This window comes from Haplochromis burtoni, unplaced genomic scaffold (genome assembly GCF_018398535.1).
Source record: "Haplochromis burtoni strain Fernald_Lab_line unplaced genomic scaffold, NCSU_Asbu1 Contig_219, whole genome shotgun sequence".
In the NCBI taxonomy this organism is placed as follows: Eukaryota; Metazoa; Chordata; class Actinopteri; order Cichliformes; family Cichlidae; genus Haplochromis; species Haplochromis burtoni.
In genome coordinates, this window is record NW_024582580.1 from 746,691 (window position 1) to 767,549 (window position 20,859).

Consider the following 20,859-nt stretch of genomic DNA (forward strand, 5'->3'; position numbering starts at 1 on the left):
CACACACACACACACACACACACACACATTCTTTCTGCAGTCTGTACAACAGCACGAAACAAAGCTGCGCAACCACGAGGCTTGGCTCGGCTCCCATGTTTGGAGTAACAACCCATTTCTCTTCCCTGCTTCTATATCAGGGGTAATTTGAGCCTCTCGGCGAGCAGCCGCTGCAGATTCCCCCTCCTTTTTACCCCAAATTGGAAGCTTCCGTTCAGCATAGTGGCAAAGCACGGTTACCGGAGATGCTCATTACCAAATTTGATTAGATTTAGCTACAGGCGCGCAAAAAAACACCATGTAAACAGCCGTAATAGTGGCAAAAATGAGACACCGCCCTGCTCCCTTCTTTATATTTGCAATTTGCTCTTTGAAATGTCCAATTTCAGCTTCAATTCTGTTTTTTATGAAGTTTCATTAAAACTAAATGCCAGACAGAAAATACACATCCACGTACAGTGCACTGGTGTTTCTGTAGTTTAGTCATTCCAAGATACAAAAATGTTTTTGTTTTATTTTTAAATTTTTACAGAAAATGACACAATCACCCCCCAATTAGACAGCTAAGTTGTGGATTAATTAGTAACTGTATTTACTCAGGCCCAAAACAGACTGCTTTGAAGTCATTATATCAAATAACCTGAATAATAACACATAAACATAAAAGGTAAATAATGTTAAATAAAAGTCAATTATATGTATTTTATTTTAGCTCTTTTTAACTAGGTCATTTACTAAAATCACACTCTCTTGTAGCCTGGATGTTGTTTGGAGGTTTAAGGCCGAACTCCATCGGTGCTCCGCTTCTGTACAGGTTAAGACATGCCACGTCACTATTCAACACCAGTAACCAAATATTCACCTAAAATTAGCCTGGGGAAATGTGCCAGGACACTGGAGCTGTATCGTCACCGCTAGACACTCATTAGACTTGCTTACAGCATCATTCGTGACACGGTACAACAGAACTGTACTGTGAAATGAAGTCAAATGAAGTGCAATGTTTGTATTTTCCCCATTTTTCTGTAAAGTAGGTTAATATAAAAGAATAAAGGGAGTTGCAGTGTAACCGAGGGTAACCACCGGTTTATCAGCGAAGAGTGATTTATTTATTCATATAAGAGAAAACATGACATTAAACCGAAAGCAGCGCACTCCGCGGTGCATTAAAGCCAAAGTGAACAAACAGAACAGAGATGTTTTTGCAGAAAGGAATGCTGCCTAACCCTAAGTGAACAAACAAGACACAAGACATGTACTGGGCATAAACTCCCTAGAACACACACAGAACAGGAGGAGGAAAAGAAACGTACTCGACAAATACAGAAGGAATAGAAAGAGGCCAGTGACAGGACCGAGATGATGATGATGCTGTCAGTTTCTGTCAGCACCAGAGTTACAAGGCTTTAAACAGTAAGCTGTTACAAAACAATCCATCAGGAGCAGACACTTCAACAGGCAAGCCAACCAGTCAGGTCATTCAGAAACAAACCTGCAGGCCTTATTTAAAAAGGCATGTTTTGGCTACGGGACAGGCTTAATGCACTATTATAGACAAATGTTAAGCTTATAGAATGTAGTTTAAAAATATGATCATTGTTAATTGATCCACAGACGCACATATTTTTCTTTCTGTGACCAGGAAAGTAATTTACAGAACAGTTTCCTTCAAATCTGCAACAAGTGACCATGAAATAAATGAAGCCAGTTGAATAATGGTGCAATAAGTGTACTGTCCTCTCACCTCATCGTTTGGTGTCATTGGTAGGTTATGTGAATGGCACTAGGTATGGTTCGTGTGTAGGCTGTAATTTAGCTGTAAAATCTCTTATTAAATGCAACTGCTTTGTCCTGTACTTAAACCATCCATGTACACTGAGATCAGCTGAACCTCACAAGGGTCAGTGTGAACGTGCTTCTATGGCCACATGGTCTCCACAAGCTGAATACGTGCACGTCTTTTTAAAGAGACATCTAATGTGGCGCAAACCAAATCAGCGCCTTTATGCCAAAGAAAATATCGACACCCACTTTGAAAGACGTGGTCGCCACTAACAGTCGATGGTTACAATGCTCCTTCCTCTGTGCATATTTCTGTTAATATCTGAAGTCTTCTGGCTTTTTGTCTGAGAGGCGAAACAAACCAGGCCTTTATTTTCCTTTTAAAAACTGAAATTGTGAGCTGGCACGAGGGGGAATGTTGTACTTGAGTCTGTTTTCTTTTTAATGAAGTGCTGTTTCTTGCCAACGCTCAAATGAAGATAATGGGCATTTGATTATGGTTTGGTAATGGCTGTTATGTGGCACGGCTCGTTTGGCTGTTAAGTCAGCTAAGCCTGACTCCTTAAAGGGGCTGGCAGCTGAAAATATTGGATGTGCTTCAATAAGAAATCCAGGACTTCCACTGATGATCCTAATATTTTCCACTGTTTAACTCTGCTGACAGACATTTCTCCAATGTGTCTGTCAGATTTGTCCTTTTATACATGAGAGAGAGGGATGAGGAATTAAATGCAGCGTTGCTTCTTCACTGTCCCCTAGTCTTTCTTATCGAGTAGTCTTTTAATTTGTAAGGCGAATGTGCCTGAAGAAATAACAAACAAATTGGATTAGTGCGCAGTGTTTCACTTACCAGCTAACAGTTTAGCTCTGATTTGAGGAACATATGAAGAATCACATTTACTGAAATGAAGGTTTATTGAGGCATTATCTGTCATTGAGAGGCTAAAAAGTCATAAAAAGTAGACCTATAATGCTCATTTAGCATTTTTCAGGATTCATAGTTCAAAATAATCCTTATTTCTCTTACACTGGGCTCGGCGTCTTTTGTCTGAAACAAGCTGTTTTAGTGCCTCAGTCTTTTTCCTTCTGATTGGCTGGCTCTTACAAACAAAATGCTGAGCTCATCATACAGAGCCGAGAAAAAAAAGCTGTCTCAACTCTTGCTCACGTGCAGACTTCAGTATGCGCATCCACTGTTTTATCAGTGATATAAAAGAGAAGCAGAGCTGGGCGGGCTTTAAGTGTGTCTTTCGCCGCACAAACGCAGCCGCACTGGCTACAAAAATGTGTGAATATACTCGTGCAGTCTGCTTGGCGCAAACGGAAAGTGTGATTGCCAGTCAGTTGACGGTTTCAGAGCTTTGAGATTTGAAACTAACACTGTCACCACTGCTCCCTGCAGAGGCTCATAAAGGGCAAAAAATTAAATTGTCATTGGATATTCCACCCATCTGTGTTCTACAGGGTATCTGGGTACTGTTTAATTAATTGATTACATAAAAAGTTGTCAGACTTATTGCAAAGTCTCAACAGAAATGTGATATAGCTTTCCATCATACACTACTTAGGCGAGCATTAAATTGCTGTGTTTGGTATCAGAGATCTTTATATTAGACTGCTAAATACTGCTTGAAGGACGCTGGAGAAACAGTGTTTTAGGAGTTCATAGTCTCTGCCAGAGATGCGACACTCAGCGGGTACCATCCTCATCCTCCTCCTCCGCTGCCACCACAGCAACTTTCACCTGTGTCTGCTACATAATTAATAAGCATCCATGAGGTGGAGTACATCTCTCTGCAGAGACACAGCCTGCCTCAAATTCAACGTGTGTGCAGGCTGATTCTCTGACAATCGGGGAATTGTTGCGAAACAGCCCGAGCGGGTCAGGTGATGATCGTGTGCCGGACCTTGCTTGAAATGGAGCGCCCAAAATAACCCTGGGCTCATGCCGTGTATATCTGCGCTCCAATCATGAGATGAACTGGGAGATTTGTTAGGGTCAGTGTGTCTGTGTAACAGACGGACTATAAATCACACGGGGACATAACCTCTGCCAGTGTGTGTGTGTGCAGACAGAGCGGGCGGCCATTGTTTAGTCTTGCTGCTAGGAAACACGGGAGTAACATTGTGGTGTAATCGTGGATATGAACGCATCAGTTATTCATGCAGGCTGTATCGGAAGGAAAAGCAAAGCCACCATGGGGGTAAGGGAATGGGCCCCACCTCGCCGTTGACCTCAAGCCAGTCCTCTGTGTCGACCTTGTCGCAGGTCCATCACGCAGCAGTCAGCGCTGGCGCCATAATCCCTTTCCATTCTAAACAATGGTGGTTGTAGAAGTTCACGGAGTGTTCTTCCCAATTGTTTCCTGTCTTTGTGGACCGCTTCCTCTCCGAGGTTATGAATGGACGTTGAGGCCTAGAGTGTCGCCTCGGTAGCGGCAGACACTTTTATGAGACCAAAATACTGAAGGCTGACCTGTGGAGAGTTTAGCTCGCAGAAAAAAAGACAAACTTCGCTGCTCGTAAAGCTGTTTGTAGGGAAATGAAGGATTTTCTAACCAAGTTTTATTATTTGGGAAAATTGAGTCACCTCTGAGAAAATCTTTTGAAAAAGCTTCATCAAAGTGTCTTAAATGACTCATCGCTAATATTTTTATTTTAAACTATGACTCCGCAGGTGTCTCCATCTTTGTCATGAAACTTGAGAGCTAAACTGGTATTTTTCCTTCCACTCATCCCAATAATCTTTTTTTCTCACACACGGCACTCGTTCACGCTGATTTCCTATGATTTATATAATATTAATCCTGAAAGCGTAAATCTGTAGCTTTCTGCACACCCCAGCTGCAAGACGTAAATTAAATGGTATTTAAACTAAAACAAAGGTAGAAAATCCAGATCCGTTTGTGAAAGACGGCGTGTCCTTGATGAGCCTAAACAGCTTTTCTACCTTTAAACACACGCTAACACAAGCTGACTCACTTACACTGTGCACAATGTATCACACCTCCTTAATACAGGCTGCTGTGGTTTTATTAAAGGACTGAAACTGCTGTTTAGTGACGTCACAAATTTGGACCAGAAGCTGGTTTTTTTTCCATCCAAAAGAAGCAGCACAACCCCAATTTTATGTCTGAATTCCCTTTCTTTTATTTATGTTTCCGCTGTGCTTCTTTGCCAGTGTGCATCTCATCTGTGAGCTATTTGGTTTTCTTTCTTTCTTTCTTTTTTATCGCACCACAGATGGAGTTGTCTTTTTACTTAGAAATAACCAAAACGACATTTAAGAAGCGCCTTTCAGAACCAGTGCAACAAAGCGGTGCATTTTGGAAAAGTTATGCAAGAACGAGAGCACATCTATCAGAGGAAGGATCGATAAAATGCTCAAAGTTGCTTTGAAGTAAAATAAGTGAGCAAAGCTGCTGAACTGAGGTTGCTGTTTATTTGAGTTGGCCATGGCAAACACCAGCTCGGTTCACAATACAGTAGTTGAGCTGTGCAGTGATGTATGAGAACCTTAAAACCCAGTTAGCTGATAAATTGTGTATAAATTCTGACTCCTTTGACCTTATTGGTATCACAGAAGTTCAATTTGTAATCGGGCAGGAAGTGGGGAGGGAGGGCAGAAAAGATGGGACAAATGCGCCAGTCATTAAAACTTGTTCCTCTTTTTTTCTTCCCCCCTCAGCTACAACTATGCTCTTCATGGTTGCAGAGTACTATTTCACCAGCATAAAGCTAGCCTCAGAACCCCCAATACACGCACCACAAGTCTATTTCTTTGAGCTGACTTAAGTGCTCTGGCACTCAGTGTTGTGGAGCTGCACCCTGCAAACCCTCTCCGTTCAGCTACTGGAGCCTTTCCCATGGAATCCCAGACATCTCAGGCATCTGTTAAAGCAGGGCCGACAGGCGTTTCTTCAGCGGCGTGCACGCTCACCATCGCCATAGTGGATTTGAAACATCTCGCCACAGTTTTACAGCCTATTGAATAATATGTTTCTTTTTATCTCCTCTTAACAAGTTACATGCAGCTTCGATCCAGATGTTTTAGCAGTTCCTTGTCGTTCAAGCGCCGCGTGATCAGGGTGGATAACATTTGCGTTGCCGTGGTGATATTTTGTTCCTGTGCCAGATTGTTTTTGTTCTTGAGCCGAGTGTGAGGTATGCGTGTGATCTTCAATGAGCGGTGGAGCAAAAAATATCACTGTTGTATAAATCCATAACGCCTCACTCCATAAAATGGCACTGATGCGTCAGAGCCGAGCCCTGTTATGTTTTGTTTTGTACCCGGGGCTACAAATAAATCACAAAATAACAAAATGCCACGTAAAGAGTGCTCTTGAAAACGGTCTTCGGTGAAAGGAAGCAGATTTAGAGACTCGGTTATAATTAATTTTGGCATCCTGGTGCCTTAAAGGTGGTGAATAAGTAAAGCTTCTCATTTGCTTGAATAATGGCTGCTCCTTGCGAAATAATAACCCCTTGAGATGGCTGCTTTTGTTTTATCTTCCTTTGTGATATCGGGTGTTTTTCCAAGCAGATGTTCATTATTTGCGTGCTCAGAAAATCCCTAACTCTCTTTATGGTTTTCAGAGATTTTCTTTTCGTTCCACAAAGTCTGTTCTTGGTTCTGCTGGAAACCTAAAACATATGCACTTTCAAAGATTTAGGAATCATAAGTAAAAAATAATTTTATATAACAGCAACAGTAACCTTGGTTTTCCTTTCTAAACAAGTCAAATAAGATGTTATCTGCTTAAAAAAGAAAGGAAAAAAACTGATGGTGATTGGTTTGGATGCCCTTTGACAGCGTTAATCACGAGTAAGAAGATTATTAAAGACGTTGTGACGTTGCATTAATAACATACATGCTTTTGATGTCATAACAGGTAGTCGTTATTTGACCCTGGCATTGAACCCTGGCGGGAAATTAAGATTCAAGGCTGTGGCGTGCGTCATTTGCCTGTCCAGCAGGAAGCGCAATTACCCATCAATGAGCGCGCTGTTTATCATTTCTATTCCAGTCACGGACAGAGTGGATATCCTGCCTTCAGATGACAGAGATGGCGGCGCAACATTAAAAACAAAAAGTGCTTTTCCATGTTGTTTATGTGTTTTTGTTCTATTAACTGAGGCCGGAGGCAGTTAATGAAATTGTTTACGGTTCCTGTTGCTCTCATAGTCGTCTTAACCGAGCCCTGCTGCTGCTGCTGCTGAGTCAGATCAGCTGACAAGTTTTTAAACGAGACAAATAAACCTGGCTCGTTAACCGTTGCTCTTTGAAAAGTCCCAATGACACAACAGCTCTTTTTTTTTTTTGTCTCCTGTGGCATAAGTGGCTTTAGTTTGAATAAGATTGGATGCAGGTAGTTTTAATAAATTCAAGACACATTATTGACTACTTTGAGTTCTTTCTGTTCGGCAAGACTAAATCATTGAAATAAATTCAAGCTCCGAAGAAGACTCAAGTTCAGAATAGCTGACACTCAGATTCTGCTGTCTTTTTGTTTGAGGATTTTTTAATTATTAATAGTGTTTTTTTTGTTTTTGTTTTTTTGTTTGGTTTTTTTTTTTTGTTTACATTTTTTGGCTGAAAAAAAAACAACACCCGACGGTTATGTTGGAGTGTAAAATATCCAGATCCTAACTTAACTGACATCCTCAAATTAAAGCTGGAGATCATGACATTTGTAGGAGGGACATGAATATGAAAATGGAAAAAATTGGGATTTGTAATAAATGTTTTAAAAAATAATAATCGCTGTTTGCTTGACGATGTTCGTGTAAAGTTTTGATTAGATCGGCCCAGATACGATACATGCATACATATGCTTTGATCGTTATAGCAACACATTATGTCAAACCCATCAGAGTTTTGGTTTTGTCTAATCTATAGCTTTCACAATATCAGATTCTTTCTAGATGATTACAGTGGCCACAGTAATTTGAAATAAGTTTATTAGAACAATGTTTATTGATCAGAGCTACCACTCATCTAATTTACTGTGTTTTGTCTTTTATTTGGAAATTGAAAAAGTGAATTAAACTCTGTGTTTGGAGGTGGTGAGAGAGTTTGGAACCAAATGTGCACAAAAGCATTAAATAAAATTGAATACAAATGATAAATAACATATCAGCATTCTTAATGATCGTGGTTATTCTTAATACTAGCATTTCACAGTACCATTACTCCGTCTGACGGTTATAGAAAAGCAGCAAATATGGCCACCTAACAATAAAATGAATGTTGACAAAAAAAAACCTATTGAATTAAATGGGAAAAACACAAACGAGTTCACCTTATTGCACCTACCCTTTTTATTCAAAATGTCGACATTTTTATAACCAGATTTCACCAAAACAAAGACCAGAGAAAATAACACAAACTGATGCCTCATTCATGACACTTGTACTTTGAGTTTATATTTGTTCACTGTCTGACTATATCACACTTGTTTCAGAAGTTTTCCTCTCTGACAGATACAGATTTTATTTTAAATATTTTTAAACCTTTCAGTTAACTAGTCCAGACAAAATAATTTTTAAGCAAAATTTCAACGTTTCAAATAAATAAATACACATAAAAGAAGAAATGTGAGATGTTATTAGCAGTGGTGTCGCTGGTCATCACCAGTGGATTGTTGTTGTTTTTTTTTTGAATTTTCCTTTCTCTGTAAGACTTTGGTCAAATCAGCATCAGGTCTTAAATGTCACCCACTTGATTAATTGCCACCTTTGCACTTTCATTTGTCATGTATCAGAGGGGAGGGGTAGGGACTAATATCACATCTGTTCCCGACAGGCAGTGTAGTAAAATGAGTTTGTGTCAGGTAGTGCAATGTGTCTTTACTGTTTTAGATGAGCTGAAATCATGAATTCAGTGATGGAAAGGATAAAATCCTGGATAACTCTGTAAATATTATGTCTTGCAAAAATAACTATAGAAAAAGACTCAGCCACTCTGTCTTCTAAAATTACTCTTTCAGCATATTGGCAGAAAAAAACAGACCAGTGTATATCAACTTCAAGTCTTCATCAGAGTGTGTCACCAACACACAATCAGTCAGAATGAAACACCAGCCCTGGGTGGCAAACAGCTAACGCCTGTGTCAGACACAGGCATAAGTCTTGAGTCACCCCTTATTTCTTTTATATGCTGCAGGAAAACAGGATATAGGTGCAGTGACTTATTGATGCATTTCAAGCATGCATAGAAACAGAAGTTTATAAGGCAAATGCAGGTTTGTACAGAAAGAAATTTGCAGATTGTTCTTTGGACTTTTACCTGTCTCACTGAAGAACACCTGTCAGATCAGTCATCAGAGCCATATATCAGGCAGCTCACATGTGATTCTCTGTCAACACAGCTGATGTTATTAACAGCGGTGTCCAGAGTAACATCAGATCAGCCAGTAACAAGTTGGAGTTTAGAAGAAGCTGGAGTCAGAGACTGGATATACTGCTGTGAAAGAGTAACGGAAAATAAACTGTTAGCAAAAATATCCCAACCTTTCGTACACGATGCTGCACTTTCTCTGAGTCCACCTTCCCACGGTTGTTGTGCAAAGCAAACGCACCCAAACTCGTACTCCCACATTAAAGTTCAATCTGTCTTTAATCTGTTACATTAGGGCAGATTATTCTTTACTCTAGGTCTTTCTCTGCTAGCCTTTTTTTTCAGCACGATCCTTGAGTTTAGCATCTACAAACAGAAATGTATTTTTTTCTTCATTTTTTCTTCTTCTGGGCCTTCAGCAAAAACCTTCTTTCATAGAAACTAAATACTACCCTTGTCATAGCTGTGGAATTTTAATTGCCAGCCACTGCACCACCACGTTCCTGTTTGGCATTTTCTCAACTCTCATGTGATCTCAATGCAAAAAAGGTTTGAATAGGTCGCTGTTTCATCACCGCCAAAAGAGGAAAAAGCTAAAAAAAATAAATAAATAAATCACTAAATTATTTCAGGGAGGATTGTGGTTAATGAAAACATGTAGAAACTCTTTACAGTTTATAGCGCTTTAACTGCTTGAAACAACACAATAAGAACCTCTTTATGCAGTTTGTGTTTTAATTGCTCAGCGGTCCAGAACAGTGGACCTGTTGAAAACTTGAGTGCGTCACTTTTTCTGTCTTTCTGACACCCCACATTGCTGCAGCTGGGCAATGCAAATCTTTTTTTCTTCACCCCCTTTTTCCAAGTTGGCACTGACTTGATAGGCTGACGGAGACCTGATGCGGTGTTGGTTGTTGCTGTCCCTTTTGGGCCGCGGGAGATTGAGCGCCTTATTGTGCAGCGCTGCCGCCTCATTCAAATGAAACCTCAGCTTATGAGATAACGTGCCAGACATTTCTGCAGGCTTATTCCCCAGCCTTCATGCAATCCTGCTGTACTTTGCACGGAAAAGACAGAAATTGACCAACGTGCCAGTGGAATAAAGCAATAAGAACCAGGAGACTTTTTTTAAATTTTTGCATGCATCTGTAAAGAGAAAAGACAGAGAGGGAAAGAGAAGTGTTGATATATCGATATAATGTGACCAGGTGATTGTACAAACAGAAGATTAGAGATGGAGAACTCAAGCTCAGTGTGTCTAATTGGTACAGATCAAACTGAGAAAGAACCTCTGCTCGTCAAAAACTGCCAGCGTCGGTGTTGACAACAAAAAGAAGAAGAAAGAAAGCAGCCATGTATTTAGGGATTTGCATGTTTTAAGGAAAGAATAGCAAACCCCTCCAAACAGCCTCCTCTGGATCCTTCCCCGCTCTGGAAGATCAAAGGTAGCTTGGTGTGGCCTCGCTCTCACAGGTCATCACGGTCTCGACCTTGAAACATTTCTGACAACCGCACAAGAAATGAGTATCTCCTTCAGTGTGGTCGCTCGTTATTATTATTTAAGCCTGCATGGATTGTGATAGGGGATACTTGTGATAATGATCATTTAGGATCATTGAGCAACTTCGCAGATATGGCAGAGTGCGGAGTAAGTCGTTTGGACAGTGAACAAGTGACTTTCGATTTGTAAGTTTGCTCACTTACAAAGAAATGGACCGTCTCACTTTTATGGTAGTTTCATGTTAATGGAGAGAGACAGAATATCAAAAACCAAAAGTTATGATTTGCACATCGTTGAGTGATACAAGTGTTCATTCCACAAGCATTGAATTGTTACTTGGTGGAGGAACTCAAACCTTCAGCTCACTCCACAGATTAAGGTCTGGAGGCTGGCTAGACCACTCCATGACCTTAATGTGCTTCTTCTTTAGCCACTCCTTTGTTGCCTTGGCAATATATTTTAGGTCATTGTCATGCTGGAAGACCCATCCATGACCCAATAATCACACCAACAGTGTCATCTTCTTCTTTGTCAGCTTCTTGCTCATGTTTCTTGATGTCCTGTCCTTTGACAGCTCTTTGGTAGAGGTTGAAATGGAAGAAATTGAATCTTTTGTCAGCTGTGCTTTAAACATATAAAGAGTTGAGATAAGGAGTATCTGTAATTGATTGATTGTAATCTGTGCCACATGGAAGCCATAATCTGGATGGTTAACGGGATAAAATAGTTATTTCACTCAGTGCAAATCAATTTAGAACTTTCATGTAAAGTGTTTGGTTTCTGGATTTTTGGTTAATATTCTGTCTCCATTAAAATGAAACTACCATAAAAATGAGAAAATGTTCATTACTTTGTGAGTAAACTTACAAATTCAATGGGGATACGACGGATTTGTCTGAGACTGTCATTCAGGAAAATACTTTAGCGAGCCTGAGCATGAGTATAAATGGTGACATTGCTGGTGACATTTATGTGTATATTGGGCCCTTTGATTACAGTAGGTATTTGCCTCAGGATCGTTTCACCAAGCTAATGTGTCACAGAATATATATATGTGTGTGTGTATATATATATATATATATATATATATATATATATAAAACACTTCTACTTCTTCTTTATCGCCGTAAAATCTAGACATCCAGCACGATTTAAGTCCCATCTTTTTGCTTGATTGTCTGGACAGTGTAATTTATTTCCTTTCTGATAACTTTCAAACTGTAATTATATGAGGCTATCCTGCAAAAAGTGGCAGTTTTTCACATTTTCAAAATCTCTCATTTATATTGCTTTATATTCTAGTGGTTTACACCATCATCAAACAAATTAGAGAGCTGCGGTTTAATCCTGAGAGGGGCGAGAAATCCCTTTGGGATAGTGTCAGGAAGTGTATCCGTTTCCACAGAAGTGACTGCTTGTAAAAAAGGGAGCAGCTAAACATAACTTTTAATTTGTATTGCAATAAGTAGCAGTGTATGGCATCAACTAAAATTTAATTTGTGTTATTTATTATTGTATGTGAAAAAGGCCTACATGATGTTCTGAGTGGACAAAATGAATCTTTTAACAAAGTATTTCTTAGACCAGCAGTCCAAAACCTGAAATGAAAAGACTTTATTGGGAGTTAATGGTAAAACTGACTAAATATTATTATTTTTTAAACTTTCTGTAAAGTATTACTTCAGCTTTGTTTGTTGCTCAGTTTAAAATCTTAGCACATCCGTGTGGTTTTGCTGCATAGGAGGTTGTAATCGGTTCTTTAATTATAATGGTTCCGCATTTAAAAATTCTCACTGAAAGCATAACGAAGGAAAAACATCATCGCCATCTTTCACCACATTTATGGATTTCCTTGGACTTTAACATTTAACTAACTGCAGTTGCAGCTGAGGGAGGAGCTGTCAGTTGCTGAAAGCGATATTTCAATCTGGGTGGAAAAGTTTCCAAAGCTGTTGAAATCTGTAAGAACTCGTAACAGGTTGTAGACATGATGAGGCACGATCATCGTCCTGAGGCGCCGAGCTGTTCAGTGCACAATCAAGATTGTCTTAGCATGAGTTTGTAGCAGAAGGAAACCATGTTTTTCTCAACTGGCACTTTTCTTTTGAATGTCAGAGATGCATATGCATGCTAAAATATACTCCAGGCGCTCTTAATGGGAGCAGCTTGTGGTTTATATCAGCGTAAAGGCAGCTGATTCATAGCAGTGAGGAGATGGAAAGAGTGGAGCCACGCTCCTTGCTTTCCCTCAGCTTGAGCCTGTTTCTGTGTGGCTCTCGTGTTGGTTCGCGTATGACTGTTTGAGTAGGACACAAAGGGTTAAACCGTCTGCTTGTCTTCCTTGGAAAGGGGAGAGGCTACTTGAATGGCTAGCTTCTACAGCCAGCCAACACATTGGCTAAGGCTGAGGGTGGATCTGTTGGGTCTGTGCTGCGACATGGAGCACACTGGAGGATCAGGAGTCAGTCAGTACACACAGTAAAGCTTTTGTGTATGTGTGTCTCTTTGTGTTTGTATGTGAGTGGGGAGAAAAAGCAGAAATTCAGCTTTTAAATGAACTTTGGTGATGGAGGCAAAAGGTCAAAGCAAGAAGCAGTTTATTTTATTTTTCTACTGTCTGTAAATCCTGACTGACTGACGTTGATAAGGGGCAATTATATCATTTGTTTTTCTAGCTCGGTGCCCCCCTTTAGCTTCCCTCTCACATTCTCATATTGCTGCTGCCCTCACCAAGCACACTCCTCGTGCGCCTCAGCAGCTTACCTCTGTTAATAAAAGAGGACAGGGGGGTACATGTTGTTTTGTTCATTTAATGGCAGACCTCGTGACACTAATGAAGACAAGCCGTTTCAACACATGCACACTGAATCCGAATGGTGCTCAGCGATCGCTGCCCAGCAGAGGAAACTGCTACAACAACTGCTGCACGTTACTCAGATTCATTGTTTCCTTTCGCACACATTCCCCTTGCATTTAATGTCAGTTCAGCCTCATAAAGACGCACATGCTCACATCTATACGGCCTCACCTGTAACGTACCCTCATTATCAGCCCTGCTGCTGAGCGGTTTTAATCTGACTATCGTGGATGAGGAGCTAATCTCAGCGGGCAGGTCAGTCTGCTGTATTTACCTCTGAGAGTCCTACATCTCCCCTTGGACTCATCGACAACACAGTGTGGCACATTCACACACCTGCCAATCCACACAGCCTCCTGTTACGTAATGACTGATTTACACGCATGCACACAAGCAAACATATGTGTAAACAGCCGATCTGCAGACTTGAGTCTTTAGTTGAGCTTGTTTACGCCCAGGAGACATTTAGTCGCATATTTTTTGTAACCGTCAGGACGCTGCGATCTTTCAGTGTTTTCATTTCTCTTGCAGAGCTCTCTATTCTCCCAAAGAGAGGCCCGTGGATACATTTTCTGCAGCCGCTTTAGATCATTTGTTTATTCCGTGTCTGTTTCGGCCAAGAGCTTAGAAATACATGGATATTAAACACAGGCCATAATTAATAATATGTTTTTAGGTTATATCATATCATACATTCCAACACTTTGTGGTGTGTGGCAGTTTTATCAACATTAAGGCTTCAGCTAAATATTGTTTTCATTGAAACAGGACAAGGTTTCTCACAGCCTGAGGAGGATAAAGCTGCAGCAACACAAGCATAAAAATGCCTTTACAAAACATCCCAGACCCGAATGACGAGCTTATTTTCTTTTAAAACCGTTTTGCAGGTGCACAAAATTATGACACACACTGGTCTGTAACACTGAGATCAGAGATGTGGGAGAAGAAATCTTCATAAAGGGCTGCTGAGATTTTAAAACATTTGGACAGAAGTTTGGAGCTCTATCACTGATTTCCAGTCTTTGTCAGACGAGCTCCAGTACTTCTTAATCAACAGCAGGTTTCATTTGATTTTACTGCCTTGCAAGCCGTTCAGATAAATTTTAAACATGAGAAGTCAGCATTTAGGTCTGTTTGGTAAATCCTAAATTCATACTAACTATATGAGGTGGACATTTAAGTATTTTTAAGCATAATTGTATTGCAAATAAATAGCAGATATTGCTATTAAAATGTATTAATTAGTAAAAAAAACAACAAATCTTTTTAACCCTTTAATCCATCATTTTCAGCTTCTTTGTTATTTTTCCAATAACTTACAGACTATTTAATCTTCTCAGCTGTTTGCTAATTAGTTTTCATTAGCCACCGCTGCCCTTTTCATTATAACAACTATTACAATCGTATATTAAACGTTTTTTATATAGCACCTTTAAAAAAACAGTCCTTTTAACGCACAGGCATGAGAACAACAGTAAAAGATTAGATTTAATCAGAGAGCAAACATAAAAGTTCACAAAAAAACATGAAAATGTTCCTTGACTGATTAACTTAATCTTTCCATGTACTGCTTGGAAAACAGATAAATACCACCCAGGGTACAAGTATCCCTGGTTACTTGTGGTCTTGTGGAGATTATCATATCATGTCTCCCAAGCACTTCAGTTGCTTAGTCATTGTTTTCTTACTTAACTTCATGAGCTTGGATAGTGCAAAGCTTAAATGACAATAAAAGGGATTACAAATAAACTCATTTTAACCAGCCCTCACGTGCAAAATACTTGCATACTTTAAATGCCAGTTTCTCCCCTTTGTCTCACTTTCACCAAGCCTTCTGGAGAAGTATTTTTCTTTGGTCGACTTGGTATTGGATCCCTGCTATTTGTATTTAGTATGCTCCTTGGCCAATGGCAGATGGTCCTCGGGGCTGCTGGCTTGCAGAATAGGGAGGGATTTCACTCCTTCTGACAGAGATCTGATCACATGAGGTTTCTCCAAGAGGTAAAAGTTCAGTGTCAGTGGGGACTAATCAGAACATGTAGGTGTTTGATTTTTGATAAGCTCCTTTTCCTGTCCTTTCTTTAACTCGTGTCATCTTCGTTTCACCTGCAGCACACTCTTTCTAACCTCATCCTCCTTCTCCAATCCTCAGTGTGTCCTGTTCAGTGCAAACATCGGGCCTGCACCAAAGATGACCAGTGCTGCCACAGCCAGTGCCTGGGCGGCTGCCTGGAGCCCAACTCAGCCAGTCACTGTGTGGCCTGCCGCGGCCTCCAGCACGAAGGTACCTGCGTGCAGCGCTGCCCAGAAAACCACTTCACCTACAAGGGCTGGCGCTGTGTCTCATTCGAATTCTGTCAGAATCTGCACAACACATGCAAGCGGGAGAAGGAGCGCAGCAAGAGCACGGACTGCCGCGAATACGTCATCCACAACGGCGCCTGCATCCCCGAGTGTCCCTCTGGCTACACGACCGTCAACTCCTCCTCGTAAGTGCACACGCCGTCAGGCTGAGAGGCTCTTAATGGCCCATAGAAGAGCCACTGGATCAATGAGGCTGCAAACATAAACACACAGACCCCAACGATATACATTTACCTACTCAATGGTTTTGTTACACGATGCATAACTTTCCCTACAAACACGTCTAAATTTGTCTAAATTGGGTTGCATGTTGCTAAAAATGCTGCGATACTTTCATTTGCCAGTGCATTTATAATAACTGCAGGCTGACTATTGTTAGTGAGCAGACATCGCAGGAATTTTGTTATGATGGGTTTTTTTTGGCACAAAATGCGAGATTGCTTCAGGGAGCATTTTTTTTCTTCTTTTTAGTTAGAGGCAATCAATCGGAAAGATCCTTCATCCTGCAGTAACATGAAAAAACAAAAACAGAAAATATTCAACAAATTCAATGTGGAATTAAAAATAGTCGGTCGTGTTGCTGCCACTGTGTGTGTTTGTAGCACACCATGACGGTGCAGGAATTGGTCTTCTTGCTGAGCTCAGACGTTGCTCTGTGTCTGTGTGTGTACACAGACACAGAGCAACGTGCACACACAGACACAGAGACCTCTTTTTCTTTCTGTGTGTGTATTTGTGTGTTTGTCAGACACCGCAGACAGCTAGGTCAAAGTGGGCACGTCTGCATTTCTGAATTTGACTCAGTATCCTACATTTCTGTGTTGCTCACTCGCTCGCTGTGTACCAGCCAGACGCTTGTGTCTGCACTGCAGCGTGCGATCTTTATGTAAATGCAGACACTTGTGAGTGAACTGTGTTTTCCCTTTTCTCTAGCTCTGCAGTTACCTCAAATAGGTGTTGTGCTTGTGCTGACCTGCCAGTGCCCTTCGCTGTGTCCCTCTGACACCTCCGCTTACTGTGACTGGGCTGTCCACAAGGGTGGGTGTGCCTGTAAGCACAAACACTCCAGACAGCCGAAGTCTTTCTGCTTGGGCAAAGGCTGAAAATGCAGCTCGGTCTTTCAGGACACGTAGTCGTCTGTTACAGAACCACTGGCCAGTGGTGAAACATCAGGGGACAGGCTGTCAGCACCCTGGGGTGCTTGGCCTTGACTCCCCTGGCTGGCTGCGGACAGATAGAGGGCGTGTCTGGCAAGCAACACGCAGCAACAAAGTCCATGCAGTCTGTCAGTGATGACAGGAAAGGTGGCAGTGCCACTGCTGCCAGGTGTACGGCGTTACGTGTATTTCACCTTTATTAATCCACAGAGGATTTGCCAAGCACATAATCTCTGTTTGAACCACATGCAGCTTCACATTCATGGAGTTGCATGCGGTACATTCACACCTGACAGGTCATCTGAAAGCAGATCCATCTCCAGTGGAGCAGATGAGGTGCTTTGTTTGAAAACACCAGTGTTACAGCCTCGGGCTTCAGACAGCTTTAAGTTTTCATTTTCAGGCAGTTTTCTATTCTTTGCTTTATATTATGTGAGTTAGTGTCATCTCACACACACATCATCCCATCTCTGGCTCTAAGCACAGAAGCCCGACCTGCATGCTGTTCAAAGGTCATGCCAATCAAATGAAAGTGGGCTTAATTGGTGGTCTGCCTTAAATGCAGAGGAGCTAAGCAGCTTCTTCCAGACGAAAAAGGAACCGAGGCACTGCACTTTTGCTCATCACAAGATAAGCAGCGATTATTTTGATATGCAAATCATACAAAGACACCCTAAAATCTAGGGATTAAAAACTTGGAGCTGGAAATATGAATAATAGGTCCCCTTGAAGTCAGAAAAAGGGTGAGTGTGTAAGTATATGGATGATAATTTATATTATTATCACCAAAAACCTTTAGCAAAAATACTGAATATAATATTTAATATACCTTTAGTTTTGTGTATAAAGGTTTTAAAGAGACGGCGCATTTTCCAGCTGCAGCTGATTTGTGGCGATTCAGCTGTACTCCCATTTCATCCTTTTCACTTTGACTTCCTTTCTGTTCCCTTTTTTGGTTCCTCCTTCTCAATGGCGTCCTCCTGTTGTTGTTGGCTTTAAACTAAGCTGTGGAAATGAAAGTGCTTTGAAGGATAAGCAGTGTACTCAAAGGTGTGATGAGTGTCTGGGCTGAAAGTGCAGATGTGGCACTCGGGAGGGAAAAGGGTCAAGGGTAGTTCAAGGCGGGTTTTGAGCCAGATTAGATAATAAAAGAGAACAAACCTTCCTTTACTCACCGGCATGAGTAAACTTCTATTTTATTTGTTTTTTTTAGTCATTCTGGCTTTTAAACTGTTGTCATGTGGCTGGTTTGTTTTGTTGAAAGCTGTTGTTAATTTCATATACAACTATATCAGTGCCAAAGCTCACAGTGTGTACTTCATTTTTGAAATATTAAGTATTTATAGTCTGTAAATGAGTGATTACCATTAAAAGCGTACCAGAAGAATCCATTATTTGCCATTTTTCTCTAATTGTCCTGCCTGCTTAATCAGCTGTTACTAAACAAAGGCCATTCTCACCTCATAAACCAGGACAATGACCTGGAGCAAACAGTCCGCCATCTTCTAATCCTCCACTTTAATCCCTTCAATTTGAAACATTTTCCACAGCAAATGTGTGCCGGCTGTAGGATGTCTGTTCAGTAAGCTGAGAGGGAGAGAAAAACGTGCACAGATGTACTCTGTTTGTGTTTACCTATCAAATATGTTTTGGCCTTTTTCCACTGAAGAAAGAAAGAGGGACAGAAAAACGGTAAAGTAACAGATTCTGTGCCTTGACTGTATTTGGATCAGTCATGCTTACGTGCATAGCCTCACAACAAAAGGCTGATTTTGAGCCAGGAGAAACCTTTGCCAATGCCACTCCTCCTCTACTGGATGTGTAAATAGACATGTTTACTAGCAGGGCTGTCATATCACCTTGAAATATGACGTCAGAGTTGATTTTGAGACGTTTGTCTGCTGTCCAAAAATCCTTCATCGCAGGTTTAAGGTTTTAGTATTTCCGTGTGTGTGTGTGTGTGTGTGTGTGTGTGTGTGTGTGTGTGTGAGAGAGCAGAATATAATTCAAAACTCATCTTGTTCCTTCCTGTTCTTTAGGCTCAACTGCACTCCCTGCGCAGGGCTGTGCCCCAAGGTGTGTCTGGGTCTGAAAGTCGTGGACTCGGTCACTGCTGCCCAGGAGTTAAGAGGCTGCACCATCCTCAACGGGAGCCTGGTCATCAACCTGCGTGGAGGAAGTGAGTGTGTGCGGTTTGTTTGGCTGAATCAGATTACATCGTGCAGCAGATCAGCACAGCAGAACAACAAACACAGAGATGTTGACATTGCAGGAAACCAGGAAGATACTCCAGAATGTACAATCAAACAACCAGCAACGTTAATTAAAGAGAAAATAAAAGCTATGGGAACTCTGGAAAACATAGATGTGTGATGATTTTTGAACATTTTAAAAGCTAAAATAAATTTTAATAGGAACAAACAGCAAGCTCGTAGTTTCATTTAGATTTGATGTACAGTGGTGCAGAAGTTCCTCTTCATTTGAAAGTTAATGGATGTGAATATTTAATGCAGTCATTAAAATATAAACGCTGTGCTGAAATCAATCCAGTTATATTATTTACAAAGTAAGCCTGCGATTTAATGGGAAAAAGATGAAAAGAAAATGGGAATCACAAATGAATGAGAACAGTTTGTTGTGTGTCTTTTATGAGTCATGCTGCAGAATCGGTAGTCAGTTTTTAAAGCTCTTGTTTTTTGGGGGGGATTTCTGTAGACAACATAGCTGCTGAACTGGAGGCCAGTCTGGGCCAGCTGGAGGAGATCACTGGCTACCTGACAGTGCGACGTTCCTACGCCCTCGTGTCCCTTTCGTTTTTCCGTAAACTCCGTGTTATTCGTGGAGAGGAGCAGGAAATCGGGTGAGACTCTTTCTTCTTAGCTGTTCTCATCCTTGCCATGTCCTGTAATTATGAGTTAAAAGCGGAAGGACTGACCTTTTCAAAATGTCTTTTTGTGGTAGCCGTTTCTGGTTAGACTTTCCCAAATCATACACGAGGCTTCGTTGAGACGAAGTGGAAGACGCCTGCAGCACAATGAGCTGCACTTACAGAAGAAATAGCAAAGGACAGACATGATATAAATTGAAGACTAGCCATGCTCAGATAACCTCCTGCTCATGTTACTCAAAGGAGCTTTTTGTACCCTCAGCCAAATGTCATGTATCATTAAAGTATGTTCATGCTGTCTTCACTCTTCTTTTCCAGGAATTATTCCTTCTATGCACTGGACAACCAGAACCTGCGGCAGCTCTGGGACTGGTCCAAACACAAGCTGACCATCCAGCAGGGGCGCATGTTTTTCCACTACAACTCCAAACTCTGCATGTCTGAGATCCGCAAGATGGAGGAGGTGACGGGAACCAAAGATCGTCAGGTCAAGAACGACATCGCCTCCAAGACCAACGGAGACCAGGCTTCATGTAAGACCCTCGGCCCTCGAGTCGGCTTTTGCAGGATGTTATTATAGCAACGAAAAACACCGAGTCGGGCTTGGTACATGCAAACATACTCATTGTTATTGTTATGATGGTCATTTCCTGTCCTGTGTTTGCAGAAGTCTTCCTGCAGACCTTTTACCGACATTGTGTAACTTGTGTAGGAACAACCAACAAAGCAAAGCACTCATAACCGCTATGCATGGTAACTTGGTGATCTAGGCGTTGCTCTGATTGTGTCCTTTCCATCCTAATTCATATGTGTACGAGCTGGTTAACAGGATGTTATAAAACCTGGCACCAGCATGGTGCCTCGACATTGCTGGACCAAAGGTTTGACTGAAGAAATTCATGATTTCTCATCAACCTGGGAATTTTATCTCAGTTTCATCAAAAAAATAAATAAAAATCTCCATAGTCACTT

The 20,859-nt window shown here is 41.1% G+C and overlaps 1 protein-coding gene across 1 annotated transcript in view; it reads left to right on the top strand.

Annotated features, from left to right (window-relative positions):
• Positions 1-20,859, top strand: part of insra (insulin receptor a) — a 53,644-nt gene that overhangs the window by 17,234 nt on the left and 15,551 nt on the right. The window contains exons 3-6 of the mRNA XM_005936647.3: positions 15,632-15,968; positions 19,040-19,179; positions 19,716-19,860; positions 20,206-20,420. Coding sequence (XP_005936709.1) covers positions 15,632-15,968; positions 19,040-19,179; positions 19,716-19,860; positions 20,206-20,420 — 837 coding nt within the window. The remainder of the gene's footprint in view (positions 1-15,631; positions 15,969-19,039; positions 19,180-19,715; positions 19,861-20,205; positions 20,421-20,859) is intronic.